Below are 18,957 nucleotides of genomic sequence, written 5' to 3'. Positions count from 1 at the left end.
TCTACCTACTTTTCGCCCTGTCTGTGGAGGAACATGTCGTTGTAGGATGCTATCACCAGACACATGTTGCTGAGGAAACCATTGCAGCCCGAGTCCACAAACTCCAGCACATCCTGAACATCACACAAAAACACAGTAAACATCACACTCACCATGTGTGGAAAACAACATGAAAACATCCCATCAGCTGGGCAGATAATCAGGACTACAACATATCACTGCCTCAGTTAAACCCACTCTACGCCTATACTGAACGAAAAAAGTTAGGGATCATGAATATGTTTTGGGATATCTTTTCGTGGTGAAGACCATGAAGATTGATCACACAATTTCATAAGATCCCCTAAAATAATGATGATCCCTAACCTTTCTGTTTAGTATATATTGGTGCATTTTATGCCCGATAAAGTCATTATTGGACTTTTTATCCAAATTTATTTCAAATGTGAGGTCGAAGTCATGTTATTTTTATTATATTGGACAACTTTTGTTTGTTTGTTTGTTATTTGTTTAACGCTGCACTCAGCAATATTCCAGCTATATGACGGCGGTCTGTAAATAATTGAGTCTGGACCAGACAGTCCAGTGATTGATGTCATGAGCATCGATCCACGCAATTAGGATACGATAACATGCATCAACTAAGTCAGCAAGCCTGACCACCCGATCCCATTAGTCGCCTCTTACGACAAGCATAGTCGCTTGTTACGGCAAGCATGGGTTCAACAACTGCTCAGGCACCTACGTGGACATTCATTGTGGACGGATGTAATTCATGTGAAGCAGGAATGTATTTTGGGACTATGTACTGGTAGAGGATACATTCCCCCAAGAGAGAAAGGACACAGATGTGAATGTTCTCCATCTGTAAGGTGTCTACAGGGATTATAATTTGATGTGAGGTGGGTGTTTGGTAGTGAGGTGGGAAGTGATGAAAATCTAATTATTAATTTTCCATGGCCTTATGATGCTTAATGACGGCAGTTATCACAACCGTGATGAAAACAAGCAATAAGACAGTGCTCACCATAGGCGTGTTGAGATAAGCCTGTGCTGGTCTCTGATCCTCACTTGGAGTTACCTCCCCTGCCTGAAGTTTGATCTGCCGATTCAGTTCATTCAAGTCTTCATCTATTTTCTGCCTTGCACTGTGAAGTTTTGTTATAACAGAAACATAGATTAAATACCTTCTGACATGCAACAGTCAAGATTCCAACACATCATTTGGTGCAGCTCAAGACTTGTACAAATAAGATAAGCTTGCTTGTCAAGACAATTAATTATATTAATAAAAAGTACCTATAGTCAGTACCATAGCTACTTGTTATTATCACTACAGTAACAATGTCAGTGTGTGATGTGTCACTATAATAACCCAATCAATGTGTGATGATTCACTATAATAACCCAATCAGTGTGTGATGATTCATAATATTAACCCAATCAGTGTGTGATGATTCACTACAATAACCCAATCAGTGTGTGATGATTCACTACAATGAGCTAATCAGCAACAGGTGACTTATCATAAGTTTGGATTAAAAAGAACGGTAAAGTATAAACATATTGATGTTAACTATTGACATTTTTGCTTGTCTTCTATGTATTGCCATCAGACCCTGATGAGATGAACGGTGACACTCCTATAGCGGACTCACTGTGACAGGAACTCCTCACACAGCTGTTCAGCTGGCTCCTCCAGCTGCAACAGGAGGTCCACACACTCCGCCAGCTGCTTCGGCGTGGACTGCAGCAACCACAACAACAACCGTGACTGACTCATTAACTTCAACTGAGATTCCAAACCTGCATCTACATCAACTCAGAGTAACAATTCTCAGGATAATGTTCTTTAAATCAGTAAACTTGCATACTTTTGTTGTATTAACTCTGTAAATCTTTAAGACAAGAGTGTCATGTATATTACATGATTTACTAAAGATTTTACCTCTCATATCAAAATTTGGTTGCATATTTCTTTATTTCCAATTTTAAAACAAATCTTACCCATGCACCCTCATGAAAATACCCCTCTTCTACTTGATACAAACTGACAACTTGTTAAATATGGTATCAACATTTTCCCAACATAAATACTTACATCTTTGTCTTTGAACTGCTCGCGGAGCTTATTGCTGAGCTCCTCAATGATGGTGTTGCAGTCCCTGTTGATGCCCTGGAAGCTGGGCATGTGCTGGTACTGGTGCAGCACCCGCTTGGCCTTCGTGTAGTACCTGCATCATAGGATGGGGCTGTCAGGCACACGCCAATACTCAACAGGGGTTGTCAGGTGCACGTCTCTACTCAACAGGGGCTGTCAGGCACACGTCTCTACTCAACAGGGGCTGTCAGATGCATGTCTCTACTCAACAGGGGCTGTCAGATGCATGTCTCTACTCAACAGGGGCTGTCAGATGCATGACTCTACTCAACAGGGGCTGTCAGATGCATGTCTCTACTCAACAGGGGCTATCAGGCACACGTCTCTACTCAACAGGGGCTGTCAGATGCATGTCTCTACTCAACAGGGGCTGTCAGATGCATGTCTCTACTCAACAGGGGCTGTCAGATGCATGTCTCTACTCAACAGGGGCTGTCAGATGCATGACTCTACTCAACAGGGGCTGTCAGATGCATGTCTCTACTCAACAGGGGCTATCAGGCACACGTCTCTACTCAACAGGGGCTGTCAGATGCATGTCTCTACTCAACAGGGGCTGTCAGATGCATGTCTCTACTCAACAGGGGCTGTCAGATGCATGTCTCTACTCAACAGGGGCTGTCAGATGCATGACTCTACTCAACAGGGGCTGTCAGATGCATGTCTCTACTCAACAGGGGCTATCAGGCACACGTCTCTACTCAACAGGGGCTGTCAGATGCATGTCTCTACTCAACAGGGGCTGTCAGATGCATGTCTCTACTCAACAGGGGCTGTCAGATGCATGTCTCTACTCAACAGGGGCTGTCAGATGCATGTCTCTACTCAACAGGGGCTGTCAGGCACACGTCTCTACTCAACAGGGGCTGTCAGGCACATGCCAATACTCAACGTGGGTTGTCAGGCACACGCCAATACTCAACAGGGGCTGTCAGATGCATGTCTCTACTCAACAGGGGTTGTCAGGCACACGCCAATACTCAACGGGGGCTGTCAGGCACATGCCAATACTCAACGGGGGTTGTCAGGCACACGCCAATACTCAATGGGGGCTGTCAGATGCATGTCTCTACTCAACAGGGGCTGTCAGATGCATGTCTCTACTCAACAGGGGTCGTCAGGCACACGTCTCTACTCAACAGGGGCTGTCAGGCACATGCCAATACTCAACGGGGGTTGTTAGGCACACGCCAATACTCAACGGGGGCTGTCAGGCCGCGCCAATACTCAACGGGAGCTGTCAGGCAGACCCAATACTCAATGGGGGCTGTCAGGTGCACGTCTCTCCTCAACGGGGGTTGTCAGGTACACGCCAATACTCAACGAGGGCTGTCAGGTGCATGTCTCTACTCAACAGGGGCTGTCAGGTCCACTAAATCAACTTTCAACACTCTACTCCTTACCCAACAACCTGACTGTAAGCTAACAGCTTGATGCACTTCTTACCTGACAGCCTGACTGTAAGCCTTCAGCTTGATGCACTCCTTACCTGACAGCCTGACTGTAAGCCTTCAGCTCGATGCACTCCTTACCTGACAGCCTGACTGTAAGCCTTCAGCTCGATGCACTTCTTACCTGACAGCCTGACTGTAAGCCTTCAGCTCGATGCACTCCTTACCTGACAGCCTGACTGTAAGCCTTCAGCTCGATGCACTTCTTACCTGACAGCCTGACTGTAAGCCTTCAGCTCGATGCACTCCTTACCTGACAGCCTGACTGTAAGCCTTCAGCTCGATGCACTTCTTACCTGACAGCCTGACTGTAAGCCTTCAGCTCGATGCACTCCTTACCTGACAGCCTGACTGTAAGCCTTCAGCTCGATGCACTCCTTACCTGACAGCCTGACTGTAAGCCTTCAGCTCGATGCACTTCTTACCTGACAGCCTGACTGTAAGCCTTCAGCTCGATGCACTTCTTACCTGACAGCCTGACTGTAAGCCTTCAGCTCGATGCACTTCTTACCTGACAGCCTGACTGTAAGCCTTCAGCTCGATGCACTCCTTACCTGACAGCCTGACTGTAAGCCTTCAGCTCGATGCACTCCTTACCTGACAGCCTGACTGTAAGCCTTCAGCTCGATGCACTCCTTACCTGACAGCCTGACAGTAAGCCTTCAGTTCGATGCACTTCTTACCTGACAGCCTGACTGTAAGCCTTCAGCTCGATGCACTCCTTACCTGACAGCCTGACTGTAAGCCTTCAGCTCGATGCACTTCTTACCTGACAGCCTGACTGTAAGCCTTCAGCTCGATGCACTTCTTACCTGACAGCCTGACTGTAAGTCTTCAGCTCGATGCACTTCTTACCTGACAGCCTGACTGTAAGCCTTCAGCTCGATGCACTCCTTACCTGACAGCCTGACAGTAAGCCTTCAGCTCGATACACTCCTTACCTGACAGCCTGACTGTAAGCCTTCAGCTCGATGCACTTCTTACCTGACAGCCTGACTGTAAGCCTTCAGCTCGATGCACTTCTTACCTGACAGCCTGACTGTAAGCCTTCAGCTCGATGCACTCCTTACCTGACAGCCTGACTGTAAGCCTTCAGCTCGATGCACTTCTTACCTGACAGCCTGACTGTAAGCCTTCAGCTCGATGCACTTCTTACCTGACAGCCTGACTGTAAGCCTTCAGCTCGATGCACTTTTTCAGACGAGCTGGCAGTTCAAACAGGAACTGAAGCTGAAACCAAGGTGACAATTGTTGAGAAAATGATCTGAACCATACCAGAACTTTAGAATCATTCAAGTCTGTCAAATAGATTCCTACACTTGATTGGTGTTAACAGTCAACAATACTGCAGTTTATTCTGTCTGCAGCATTCAAAACTGGCAATAGTCCTGTAGTCCTTCCCAAACTGCCCAATAGTTAAGGTATCCTAAGGACTAGCAGAAACTTGCCCTTTTCAAGGGTTTTACTATATGTTATCATTAATAGGACTAGTGGACAAAAACAGTTGGTGTGTCTGCACTGTGCTGCGGTGACACTGATTAAAACTTACACCACAGCTGAATTACTAAACAAGGTGGTTGAGGTGAAAAGGGGGTTTAATGTCGCGTCCAAGATTATTGCACTTATATAATGTGTGTGTGTGTGTGTGTGTGTGTGTGTGTGTGTGTGTGTGTGTGTGTGTGTGTGTGTGTGTGTGTGAGGGGGGGCTGCTGAGATACCATGCCACAGTTTAACATGAATACCCCGCTCAAACACAGTATACTGACTCTGAGCTGAGTAGTCCTTGTTTTAGCCCCTTAATCCCGAGCGTCAGAGAGGGTAACAACAAGTACCACCTATTAACGTCTTTTGGTATGACGTGGCTGGGGATCGAATCCCATTCCTTCCGCTCTACCAATAGAACACAGAGGCGGTCAATTATTAAACAAACAAGTTTCTTCCACCTTCAACATATTTCAATGTAATCCAAGAAAATGCCAATTTTTTTATTTCCATAACCAATTGTAAATTGTTTGTACATCCATATACTGCAGTGCATAGGCAGAGTCACACCGGTTACTCCACAAGACATAGGCCCAAAATAACACTCTTTTGAGTAGGATTTGTTTGTTGTATAACGCCGCACTCAGAAATATTCCTGCTATATGACGGCTGTATGTAAATAATCGGGTCTGGACCAGACAGTCAAGTGATTGTTATCATGAGCAACGATCTAAGCAATTAGGATACCTCGACATGCATCAACCAAGTCAGACAGTCTGACCACCCGATCTCATAAGTCGCCTCTTTTGATAAGCATAGTTGCCTTTTATGGCATGCATGGGTTGCTGAAGACCAATTCTAACCCAGATCTTCACAGGGCACCCTTGAGTAGGAAACAATACTACCTCGGTCAGCTAGGGTGGAGCCCATTTGTTGACTGAAAGGCAATGGAAGAATGGCAACTGATAAGTAAGGTCTACATCTACCAAGCAGTACAACACCTTACCTTCTTGAGCAGAGAGTGAACTCCGGCCAGCTTGGTGATCTGTTGGCGCCGGTCTTGCAGAGTGTTGCTGATGTTGGCACTGAACTCTGTGATGGCAGACATGTTGGTTGCTAGGTGATCCATCTCATCCTCCATCTTCTTGAAGTCGTTTTTCATCTAGAATCACAATTCACAAGGAATACTGAGCTGCAGAGACTAGGTGTGATGCTCAACTCAATGAGTGGTGTTTACATGGTACACAATGCTTGAATTAATACTGCCACCATATCACTGTGAGATATATAAAGTAGGGGTCTTTACATATTGTCCCGTGAACAAAATATACCATTTTAACATAGGCCTTGTATCACCAGCTCATTTAATATACCTCTCCCATAAATGGAACTACACCTATATATAATATTTCCAGATTAAAGGTCAAAATGCACTGAGGTATGCAAGTTAGTCCTATTACTACACTATCTTGCTAATAAAGTGTTCATTGTGTATCTAGACATACATTTGTAATCAATTACATTACTTTTCTTCCAGATTTCATTCAATTTTGTTTACATTAATTTCGGCAAAATCGTGTATGATCTCATCAGCAAATCACATAAACTCACCATGAACTCGCCTTGAAACCAACATTAGTCGTTAGAGATACAAAGTCTTTGGTCTCCCTATCAATTCCAATGAAATTTCTTTTCAGTCATGATATTGGCCCTGACATTAAGTATTTTTTAAACTAAATCACCCATAGATCAGGGAGTAAATGTGTAAACAGCTAATTGCTATTCTGGCTTTTTTTCACGAGACAAAAACACAATTAATCTTAATCTCTGCTTATGAAACATTGTCTGGCATACAGTACACAAATAACATTGAATTTGTAAATCATCATGTCTAGTGATGTCTTATCGTAAATTTCATTTTTCCATTGAAGAAATTTGCAAACGTCAAAACAAGCACACCAACTCCTGTTGTCGCCATGACGATAACACAAGATGCGCAATAAAGCAGTGCGCATGAAAAGGGAAGTAACTGCACGCTATATTGGATCGAGTTTTTTTAAACTATTGTAGCATTTCAATGCTGGGGCCATGTGTTCGAGACAGGGAATATTTAACTTTAAGGCTTTTTTTTCATAATGGAAATATAAACAAACCATGCTGCAGACTTTGTGATGATGCGGCAGTGCCTGAGAAGCAAGACTATTCTTTTTAGCCTTATACACAAGACACACATTATATGATATCATATTGGGAAATTCAATTTCTTTTCTCATATTTCAGATGACCGTAACATTACATCTACTAAGATAGTTCTTACTTTGCGAATGGTGTCTGTAGCACTGATGAACTTGTTGTAGTTTTCATACACCAGAGTCTGCATGTCGCTGTCCAGGGCACGGATCTGGCGCACCATCTCATTCTCTCTGTCCATCAACTCTGTCAGAGAGCTCTTCTTGATCAACGTTGACAAGTATGTGTCAGGCTTGAAGTGGGCTCCATCAATGTCGCATGGATCCACAGTTGTTGTACCTGGTTTCTCCTCGTCAATCCCATAATACATCTTGAGCACTTCATGTCTCCGTCGCTTGCTATCAGCCTGATCACCTTCATCGTCTGAAAAACAACCAGGATTCATCCACTAGTTTGTCTTCTTACCACATGGTGTTAGCTCCTTTCTTCTCTTAAACATTCTGTGCTTCTTTACATATCTGTCAGTCATATGTGTTTGAACATGTATTATTGTATTTTGTTGTATTGTACCATACAGGGTAAACTCAAACCGCTGAGTTTTCTTACCGGCTTCAGATTCCACAATTTGACATGAAAATAGCTACAAGATTGCTTATGCACAGTTAAGCAATAATTTCTCACTCACTCTGACTGCAAATAATGCAATGATAATGTAGAAGTTTAATATGGTAACACTTTTACACACAAACAGGTCTTTATTCTAGTTCACTTCAATCTAGTTTACAGTGGTATAAGGGTGAATAATAAGTGAAAACAAACTTAACAAATACTATGTCTACAGCTATGAACAAATATTTTACTATTACAGAGACTAAATTACTGACTGCTGAGATCACTGTCAGTTCAAGGCAATTCTTTGATGACTATTGTGTCTGTTAACAAATCAAACATTGTCAAACAACTTGAAACAAGGGCTTGCATTCACACGCATTCTGCATATCATCTTGATCAGTCTGAGGAAATATATATAGGCTATACCAGGTAAACCACAATGTTGCCATCATATCATTATTGGAGGAAATAACAATCATTAGCTGGAAGGTTTGTTAATATCTAAATAGGGTCACATATTTTTACTGGCAACAACTTTTGAATAATAAATGAGTTATCAGATCAAATGAACTTGCGTAAAAATTTCACCAGATACATAGACCAGAGAACATCAGACAATATCAGTATATGGTCTCTGAAAAGATGTACCGCAATCCTAAGGATAACAAAAGCAAAAGAGTAGCCACCCGTAAAGCGAATGACAGCAGTTGGTAAGTGTGATGAAGTTACACCCTACTTTGTCTATGACTGTCGATAACGACAGTGACACTGAGACTGTAGTCAAAAACTGAGACTTTTTGGGTTGCCTTAGATGCTGGAATGTTATTCTGGTGGATGGACGTAATGAATCATTTGTCTTGATCATGAAACCGGAAAAAGCAGACGAAAATATTTGCCACGAACCTTGTTGAGCAGCCATCTTGGATACAATTATGCCACCAACACCAAACTCAAATGTCATAAAATGCATAGTACTGGCAAGTATATCTGATATATCCAACGGATACATTTCATTCATCTGTATACACCTGAGCGTATGGTATAATTAGTTATAAATATTTTGTTTGAATGCCTTAACTAAATTTTGCTTTGCAGATGCACTAAGGGGCAATGATGTCAGAGTAACTTCCGGTTGACGAAGTCGTCTATGCATAAAAATGCAGCGAGAAGTTTTGATGATCTAGTCTATCTTGAGGTATAGCTTTATGCTCTTTTTCATTTGTTTAGTACACAGCGGTTTTTAGCTAGTATCTGTTTATGTAGAAGTTACAGTTTTTGCTTCGTTTGGATTGTTGACAGACAAGTCATCTAGTTCCTGTGTCGTAGTTGTGACTGACACTTGCAGACATGTCAGTGACCAGTTTTATTCAACAATTGTTCATTGGTCTTGATCTAATATACACCTAGCCTATGAAAACTGTGACTGTGCATATGATCGAGTGTTATGAGCACAAGTTAGAGAGTCATGCAAGATCATCATGTAAACAATGTTAAGTATTGATAATTGATAACTGTAACACCCCAGACTATTTTAATATTTTTGTAGGACTTAGGTCGAAATAGGTCGAGAACAGGAATAGATGACAGTTCTGTCAAAACTGCATTTAACATGTCGTGCGAAACCATGATAAACAATCATAACTACAGTATCTAACTTTCACTGATCAAGCTTGTATTTTATGCCTTATATTTGTTATGTTTACCTATCTTTGTCCTGATACATATTTCAATCAACAAAACCGCTTTGTTAACAATGTTCACTTTTGCATTTTTCACGAGTTGAATTTTATCATGTTTATTTTGCCTTTGGCCTTTCATCCTCTTTATTCTTTAAGGATTATGCTGTGTAAACTGAAATGAAAAGATGTTTTGTCTGGTACTCTCATGCGATATACTCCATCCATCCTATCAAGTCAATATACAAATTTATTTCATGATGTTGGCCCAACTAGTTTTTAAGAGACACAGCCTTTTAAAAGGCTCACACAGATTGCAGTAAGTAATTTGACTGAGTTTATCAGAATGTTCAAAAGCTCCCTGTTATAAGTGTATTTGTTATCATGGTTATTTACATGTCATTATTTCTGCATAGAACCTGACGACAATATAGTCCAACATGTCTATTAGGTCCAGATAAAAATGCATCACAAAGGAAACTCACATTTTTCGCATTAATCAATGTCTTGATTGCATTGATTTCATGATTTACAGTAATCATTGCTTCCTTGCATCAAAATAATGGTTTATTGACATACAAATTACAATGAAACCTCATTGACAAGGATTCATCCAGGAGTGTAAACTAGTCACTAGTAGGTAGCACTACTTCAGCTTACCTGTGCACAATTTTCACAACCTTTGGCTGACCCATTCACAAATTATTGGAATATGTGTGTGTTCAAGTACCGTATTTGACGTAATAAGCACCCCGCTCTAATAAGCACCCACGTTGATATTTGCTAATATTTGGCTAGTGAACAATCCCAATTAGCACCCCTTCCGATTGTTCAATGTACACAAAACTTATTTATATGTGTATAATACGTGTGTTATATGCATCCTTAATTATAGAAATTAAATTCTGGAAAAATATATCTGTCGTATATAAACATTTCAGGCTGTCAGCATAAACCACGAAATTTACGATCTTTCAACTCTGTTGTCTTTCACCAAAATAATATTCTAATAAGAGCCCCCTATTTCTAATTTTGAGAGTGCCCTGGGCGCTTATTATGTCGAATACGGTAAGTCAAATGCTAATTTTAGCATGTACATGGGTCAACCAATGAACATGATGAGTAAACATGGTAAATGTACTTGAATATCTTTTTGTACGGTCATGCCAATTTGTTAACCCAGTTAGCAGGTTTGCCAATTTTGTGTACATGGTGTGCAGTCAACATTTTGGTAAGTGAACGATTCTCTATGTGTATTTACTAGTAATGCATCTTTTACTGTCAGGTTGGCTGGAATAATTAAAGATGTCTGAAAAGCCGATAAAGATTGGGACCAGAGTTGAAGTTGTCGGCAAAGGTGTTGTCGGAACGGTGGCATATATTGGAACAACGCTGTTCTCTAGTGGTGAGTGCTGGTTAGGAAGATTAATTTCACAGTCCATTTAACATGCTTAACATAGTAAGAAATCCTTTTGAAACTATTTTTCAGCAACTGATTCAGCTTTTTCTCAAAGATTGTAACCATGGTAACATGTAGTAGTGTTATGGTTATCATTGTTGTTGTATTTCAGTGAATTTAGGCATTAAGAAGCATGAGCATTTGGAAGGCCATTTTGTGTAGGTGTTGACCTCTGTTTCAACCATGCAGTGCTCCAACTGCATGTGTATCAATGTGGGTAACTGGTTTATATGGTTATTTCCACATCAATGAGAAGCTGAATTTAACAAACTCGTGGAATGAGAATTAAGACCAGGAAGGGATTAATAATGTTATGAAATTTGACTTTCCAGGGAAATGGATTGGTGTAGTGCTTGATGAAGCCAAGGGCAAGAACAATGGCACTGTGCAGGGCAAGACTTACTTCCAGTCTCCTGAGGGACATGGCATTTTTGTCCGGCAGTCCCAGGTACGTACACCACTGTCCACTAAACATATCACCAGCGTCTTGTTTGATATGTTTGATTGTCAGCATGTTGATACTCCAGTGGGGGGCACGGGAGGCCCAGTCGTCTAAGGCGCCGCGATTTGCTGTGCAGAGTTGTGTCCCTTGGGCACGCCAGAAACCTATGATTGTGGGTTCGAATCCCAGTTCGCCCCAATTATGTTTCTAGGTTAGTCAGCACCATACCCGTGCTTGTGGGTTTCACCGAAGTGGTAAACATCTGAGACCTGCATCACTTCGGGCTTTCCTCCCACATTAAGCTGACACGCCGCGATATAACTGGAATACTGTTAAAAGCGGCATTAAACCCAACTCACTCACAATGATACTCCAGTGCATCAACAAAACACAAATAATTCCTCAATTTGAGACTAATATGAGATTCATTATACCTGTAGTACCCATGCGATCAAACAATCTCTGCCTTAAAGAGATAGCTGATTAAGAAAACATACAACTTCATGGTTAACAACTTCTGGTTTATTACTTTTAATGACGTTTCTGTGTAGATTCAAACATTGTTATCAAGCTGGAGTGTTCAAGACTCCTGGTAGATAACAGTGTAAGAATCTACATCCCAACCTTGCTAAATTACCTGTGAAGATCAAGGGTAGAATAGGTCTTCAGCAACCCATGCTTGTCGTAAGAGGCGACTAACGGGATCGGGTGGTCAGACTCGCTGACTTGGTTGATGCATGTCATTGTATCCCAGTTGTGGGATCGATACTCATGATGTCACTGGATTGTCTGGTCCAGACTCGATTATTTACAGACCGCCGTCATATAGCTAGAATATCGCTGAGTGCGGCGTTAAGCAACAAACAAACAAACCTTGCTAAATGCAATAACCCAGAAATAATCATCCATAAAGCTGTATGTTTTCTTTTTCACTCAGCCACTTCTAGAATGCCAATCAAACAGAAAGATAACTGATTGTTATTTATGTCTGTTTATTTATTTATGTTATTGTATTCATGCAGAGGAGACGAAATATTATGTTTCTCCAAGTAAATGTACATTGAAAGTATCTTGGAAGATTTGAAGCTGGTACTAAGAAGATTACTGACAAGTATGTTTGTATCAGATTACGGCAGTTGATGACCCAGGCTCTGCTCCTGCCCCTGCCACGCCCGCGGTCAAGACACGCCCCTCCCCTGGTGATGGGAAGACCCTGGCCAGGAGGTCTGGGCTGCGGCCACCCAGCTATGTCGGGAAGAGTATGTGAACACTTGCTACTGGAACGTTATCCATAGTCCACAGAAACATTATACCATGTATTGTTATTTACATACATAATCTCCTTAGAATGGGCCAGACAAAAAGCTAAACATGCTGGATGATGGTTAATCATGTGAAGTGTGGTAAGTGTTGTGTTTCTGAAGTGATGGATTGTAAGTAAGTGTGTGGAGACAGAATGAGAAGAGATTCTCTTTGGGGAGTCAGGTCAGTTTGGAATGGATGCCATTGACTGGGTTGTAAGTATCTGAAATCGTGTTCAGAATTTAAGGTACCTTGTTATTCGGAATAAGTAAAATTGCAAGTGTTCTGTGGTATGTGATTGGCTTACAGAGCAATTTGTTTTGCATTTGTGTCCATAAATCGAAAGAAATTAGGCCTGCGACTGCCAACTAATGGATTACTGTTTCCTGATTGGCTAATAATAGTGTGCAGCGTTTGTGTTACAACTTTCTGCGAATTGATGTCACTTATTTTGTATTGTTGTCTACAGTATTTTATGTAAATAATCAAAGAAGCATTCTGTGAAGTTATTATTCTTGATGTATTGTTGACATGTGATAATTGACTTCAATATGTTTTTGCATTTATGGAGGTATTTATATGTAAAGGAGGTGTGCACAAAACATATTGAAGTTGGTTCTGAACGGGAGTGCATGTGCATTGCAGGTAGTGAGAGTATACCAGACTCCACGGCGGCAACCTCCTCCCCTAAGAAAGAGGGGAGTGTACCAAAGGACAATGGCAACCCTGCTCCAGGTCGGCGAGAGAGTGGCATCCCCACATCGCGATTGCCCCGCACCAGCAAGGAGACAACTCCGGTTGATGACAAGCCACCTGCTGTTGTCCCCACCCCTGCCAAACAGTCCCCACCAGGGGCCCCCACCCCTGCCAAACAGTCCCCACCAGGGGCCCCCACCCCTGCCAGACAGTCTCCACCCGAGGAGGAGAAGGCAGTTGTGGTTGAGAAGCCATCTGTAGTGGAGGTCCCCAGAAAGGTAATTAGTATTCTAGTCCCAATTCGCTGAGTTGGTTCCCTCGGGCACGCCAGACACCTTTGTTTGTTGGTTCAAACGCCAGTTTGCCCCGGTTATGTCAGCACCATACCCGTGCTTGTTGGTAAATGTCAGAGACCTGTATTATATTGGGATTTCCTCCCACATTAAGTTGACACACCATGCCATTAAGTCCAACTCACTCACTCCACCAGATGTAGTTGCTTTATTGCTTAACACAGAACCTCATATTTTCATGGCAAATGTGAAAAAGGGCAAAAGATATATGAATGTTACGGTTTAATTATGCTGTCATTTATGTGAGTGAGGGAAGCACTTTTAGATGTAAGAATCTGAGATAGCATTTTGTCAGACCAATAACATCAGTAGTGTTTACTCTTTAGTCCTGCATGTTGTATGGATCTTAAAGCCATGTGTTGTGGATATTAATTCTAACCTGGGAACTGTTGTACAGTGTTCAGTCTTTTGTGTGCTGAAACGGTATCTCTTTCTGCCTACAGTCACCCTCAAAGCCCGATCTAAGTGTGATGACGACGTCAATCGATGACAAGATCTCCAACCTGCAGCAGCAGCAGGAGATTGAGGGTCTGCAGGCTGAGGTGAAGGACCTCAATGAGAAGCTGGAAACCCTGCGCTTCAAGAGGACCGAGGACAAGGGCAAGCTGAAGGAGTTTGAGAAGGCCAAGATACAGCTGCAGCAGGTCAGTGGAGGTCTATACCCTAGAACTGCATCAGGTCAGTGGAGGTCTATACCCTAGAACTGCATCAGGTCAGTGGAGGTCTATACTCCAGAACTGCATCAGGTCAGTGGAGGCCTATACTCCAGAACTGCATCAGGTCAGTGGAGGTCTATACTTCAGAACTGCATCAGGTCAGTGGAGGTCTATACTCCAGAACTGCATCAGGTCAGTGGAGGTCTATAGCCTAGAACTGCGACAGGTCAGTGGAGGTCTATACCCTAGAACTGCATCAGGTCAGTGGAGGTCTATACTTCAGAATTGCATCAGGTCAGTGGAGGTCTATACTCCAGAACTGCATCAGGTCAGTGGAGGCCTATACTCTAGAACTGTATCAGGTCAGTGGAGGTCTATACCCTAGAACTGCATCAGGTCAGTGGAGGTCTATACTTCAGAACTGCATCAGGTCAGTGGAGGTCTATAGCCTAGAACTGCATCAGGTCAGTTGAGGTCTATACTCCAGAACTGCATCAGGTCAGTGGAGGTCTATACTTCAGAACTGCATCAGGTCAGTGGAGGTCTATAGCCTAGAACTGCATCAGGTCAGTGGAGGTCTATACTTCAGAACTGCATCAGGTCAGTGGAGGTCTATACTCCAGAACTGCATCAGGTCAGTGGAGGCCTATACTCCAGAACTGTATCAGGTCAGTGGAGGTCTATACCCTAGAACTGCATCAGGTCAGTGGAGGTCTATACTTCAGAACTGCATGAGGTCAGTGGAGGTCTATAGCCTAGAACTGCATCAGGTCAGTGGAGGTCTATACTCCAGAACTGCGTCAGGTCAGTGGAGGTCTATAGCCTAGAACTGCATCAGGTCAGTGGAGGTCTATACTCCAGAACTGCATCAGGTCAGTGGAGGCCTATACTCCAGAACTGCATCAGGTCAGTGGAAGTCTATTCCCTAGAACTGCATCAGGTCAGTGGAGGTCTATAGCCTAGAACTGCATCAGGTCAGTGGAGGTCTATACTTCAGAACTGCATCAGGTCAGTGGAGGTCTATACTGCAGAACTGCATCAGGTCAGTGGAGGTCTATACTTCAGAACTGCATCAGGTCAGTGGAGGTCTATACTTCAGAACTGCATCAGGTCAGTGGAGGTCTATACTCCAGAACTGCATCAGGTCAGTGGAGGTCTATACTCCAGAACTGCATCAGGTCAGTCGAGGTCTATAGCCTAGAACTGCATCAGGTCAGTGGAGGTCTATACTTCAGAACTGCATCAGGTCAGTGGAGGTCTATACTCCAGAACTGCATCAGGTCAGTGGAGGTCTATAGCCTAGAACTGCATCAGGTCAGTGGAGGCCTATACTCCAGAACTGCATCAGGTCAGTGGAGGTCTATAGCCTAGAACTGCATCAGGTCAGTGGAGGTCTATACCCTACAATTGCATCAGGTCAGTGGAGGTCTATACTCCAGAACTGCATCAGGTCAGTGGAGGTCTATACCCTAGAACAGCATCAGGTCAGTTGAGGTCTATAGCCTAGAACTGCATCAGGTCAGTGGAGGTCTATACTTCAGAACTGCATCAGGTCAGTGGAGGTCTATACTCCAGAACTGCATCAGGTCAGTGGAAGTCTATACCCTAGAACTGCATCAGGTCAGTCGAGGTCTATAGCCTAGAACTGCATAAGGTCAGTGGAGGTCTATACTCCAGAACTGCATCAGGTCAGTGGAGGTCTATAGCCTAGAACTGCATCAGGTCAGTGGAGGTCTATACCCTACAATTGCATCAGGTCATTGGAGGTCTATAGCCTAGAACTGCATCAGGTCAGTGGAGGTCTATAGCCTAGAACTGCATCAGGTCAGTGGAGGTCTATAGCCTAGAACTATCAGGTCAGTGGAGGTCTATAGCCTAGAACTATCAGGTCAGTGGAGGTCTATAGCCTAGAACTATCAGGTGAATGTGTATACTTGTACTGCAGATACAGCTGCAGCAGGTGAGTGTATATAGGCAACTAAATCAGGTTCATGCTACAGAGGGGTTATATGATTTAGCACTTATATTAAAAGCTTCAGCCAAGGGGTAATTTATGCATCATTTTATAGGCAGCATAATAGTTTACATACAGCCACACCAGGTGGACAGCAACTCTGTATTTTGATGATACTTTTGTTGTTCAGTTCTATCTTATTATCCCTGTGGGAATTCTGGGTTAAAATAGGCCCCCAGCAACCTCTGCTGGTTGTAAGAAGCAGTTGGATAGTTAGGCTTAGTGACTCGGTTGAATGCGTGTTATTGTACTTGAACAACGTGGATCATTACTAACAATGTCATCACTGGATTGTCTGGTCCACACTCAGTTATTACATCCGCCGTCATATTACTGGAATATTGCTAAGTACAGCGTTAAACAACAAACAAACTATGTTAATAGAACTTCACAAATACACACAAGCACATTGATACATTGGTGGTATACATCGGTGGGTTTTGTATCTTGTATGTAGAGTTATGCTGATTCCTTGTGTCTGACTGTAGTAGGGGATGAGCAATATGTCTCCTGAACAATTCGTTACAGCCATGTTTTATGTCCTCATCAGCTTCAAGAGTACAAGATGAAGATGCAGGAAACATCAGCTGACCTTCAGCGGCAACTGCAGGCATCCAAGAAGGTGAGAGATTGGTTTTGTTAAGCAGGGCCTGTGTGCTCAGCTTCAGATGTTGTTGAAGGGGGCAGCAACTGTTCTGCACGTTCCATGTCTTGCAGCTGTAGAGCCAGAGAAAGTTAGGTGTAAGAATCTCTCTTTTCATTCATCAAGCCTTTTTTCTGTTTAACCTTGACCTGAAACACTACGGGTCCAGGGGACCCCAATAATTATTATCAAGCATCCTTACAGGAAATATGAGGGTTCTGTAAAGTAGTGAAATTGAACAGTGTACTGTACTGTGAACATGGTAAGATGGCAGAACCATCATATGATCCTGTAAGGACGCTTGCTAATAATAATTGGGGGTATGTAAAATAAACTGAATACTCTGATTATCAAATCATTACTTTAATCACAGGACCTTTAGGGGCGGTCGGGTAGCCTAGTGGTTAAAGTGTTCGCTCTTCACGCCAAAGACCCGGGTTCGATTCCCGACATGGGTACAATGTGTGAATCCCATTTTTGGTGTCCCCCGCCGTGATATTGCTGGAATATTGCTAAAAGCGGTGTAAAACCATACTCACTCACTCACTCACAGGACCTTTATGTTTTGTGTCCAGAAGTTGGTGCAAATGAATATTATTGTGCATCCATTTGGATGCAACACATTTATCTCTGCATCCATTCCACACACTTTTGTATGTATGATTTCTGCGTTGTGAAGCACCCTGCTTCTTATTTCTTCTGCCCACAATTCTCTGTACAGGAAGTCAAGGACATTCAAGAGGCCTTTGAGCGATACAAGGATGAGATGGCGGATGTCTCTGAGACGATTGAGATCGCTACGCTGGACAAGGAGATGGCGGAGGAGAAGGCTGAGACGCTGCAGGTGGAGATTGACTCGATGAAGGAGAAGGTTGAGGAACTCACCCTTGACCTTGAACTGCTTCGAGGAGAGATCAGTGAGAAAGGTCAGCCAAGCTCAGTACTGGTGTTCTAAAAATTACAACAATAGTAATGATTTGTGGTTTATGAGGATGAGCACTCATTTGAAAGTATCTACCTTATCTTCAAGATATGCAATAAAATCCCACCTAACATCGTATAGTTAACAATCATGCTAACAATTAAGGACTTGACACTATTTGTCAGTGTCAGCCTTTTGCCTGTGAATCTAGGGTTCACTTGTGAAAGAATAATCTAGATGGACTTAGATATGTAGCTGAAGCATGATGACACGGCGGATCTGTGTTGCAGGCACAGATGGTGTGGCCGCCAGCTACGAGCTGAAACAGCTGGAGCAGCAGAATGAGAGGCTGAAGGAGGCACTTGTCAAGTGAGTTGCCGCACGTTACACTTTGTATTCATAGAGTAGAGAGGCATCAGGGTACAGGTGCATCTTAGTGTATGTGTGAAAATTTGTGTTTTACCTTACTTGACGCTACACAGTGCTTTAACTTCCCTACCTTATACAAACACACACACACTACTGAAACAGAGCGACAGTTGAAACAGATGATAGCCCATGCCCCGATACCCACGAGTTATCCACTCCTTCGTATACTTCTGTGTCTGCCATATACAGATATGTTCCATTGGAACAGTGTTCTTGTCTTCAAATTCTTCATTTCTTGACTATTTCTGTTGGTGTTCTACAAGCATATCGTTCCTCTGGCATGTATATACTCTTCTTGCAAAAGGCCTTGCAATAGGTGAACCGTGAAGATTCCGGGGTAGAATAGGTCTTCAGCAACCCATGCTTGCCGTAAAAGGTGACTAACGGGATCGGGTGGTCAGGCTCGCTGACTTGGTTGATGCATGCCATTGATCCCAACTTTGTAGACCGATGCTCATGATATCAATCA

General features: G+C 42.9%; 2 protein-coding genes across 5 annotated transcripts in view; one reads left to right on the top strand and one right to left on the bottom strand.

The window, feature by feature from the left end:
• LOC124111737 (vacuolar protein sorting-associated protein 51 homolog) overlaps nt 1-8,831 on the bottom strand; it is a 53,072-nt gene extending 44,241 nt beyond the window's left edge. Inside the window, exons 1-8 of the mRNA XM_046471527.2 lie at nt 8,800-8,831; nt 7,412-7,707; nt 6,101-6,256; nt 4,769-4,842; nt 2,102-2,234; nt 1,659-1,747; nt 1,028-1,148; nt 10-113 (exon numbers count right to left, since the gene is read on the bottom strand). Coding sequence (XP_046327483.1) covers nt 10-113; nt 1,028-1,148; nt 1,659-1,747; nt 2,102-2,234; nt 4,769-4,842; nt 6,101-6,256; nt 7,412-7,707; nt 8,800-8,815 — 989 coding nt within the window. The 5' untranslated portion in view covers nt 8,816-8,831. The remainder of the gene's footprint in view (nt 1-9; nt 114-1,027; nt 1,149-1,658; nt 1,748-2,101; nt 2,235-4,768; nt 4,843-6,100; nt 6,257-7,411; nt 7,708-8,799) is intronic.
• Nucleotides 8,832-8,992: 161 nt separating this feature from the next.
• The window catches only part of LOC124111738 (dynactin subunit 1-like), a 51,180-nt gene continuing 41,215 nt past the window's right edge, over nt 8,993-18,957 (top strand). For all 4 annotated transcript variants that reach the window (XM_046471533.2, XM_046471532.2, XM_046471531.2 and 1 more), the window contains exons 1-9: nt 8,993-9,091; nt 10,858-10,977; nt 11,364-11,479; nt 12,600-12,732; nt 13,421-13,749; nt 14,268-14,468; nt 17,045-17,116; nt 17,859-18,063; nt 18,350-18,428. In XM_046471533.2, the coding sequence (XP_046327489.1) occupies nt 10,878-10,977; nt 11,364-11,479; nt 12,600-12,732; nt 13,421-13,749; nt 14,268-14,468; nt 17,045-17,116; nt 17,859-18,063; nt 18,350-18,428 (1,235 nt within the window). In that variant the 5' untranslated portion in view covers nt 8,993-9,091; nt 10,858-10,877. The remainder of the gene's footprint in view (nt 9,092-10,857; nt 10,978-11,363; nt 11,480-12,599; nt 12,733-13,420; nt 13,750-14,267; nt 14,469-17,044; nt 17,117-17,858; nt 18,064-18,349; nt 18,429-18,957) is intronic.

Source organism: Haliotis rufescens, unplaced genomic scaffold (assembly GCF_023055435.1).
Source record: "Haliotis rufescens isolate VD_foot unplaced genomic scaffold, xgHalRufe1.0.p SCAF_12, whole genome shotgun sequence".
NCBI classification, from domain to species: domain Eukaryota; kingdom Metazoa; phylum Mollusca; class Gastropoda; order Lepetellida; family Haliotidae; genus Haliotis; species Haliotis rufescens.
The sequence above is the reverse complement of the archived record's forward strand: the minus strand, read 5'-3'. Positions and strand labels throughout refer to the sequence as shown.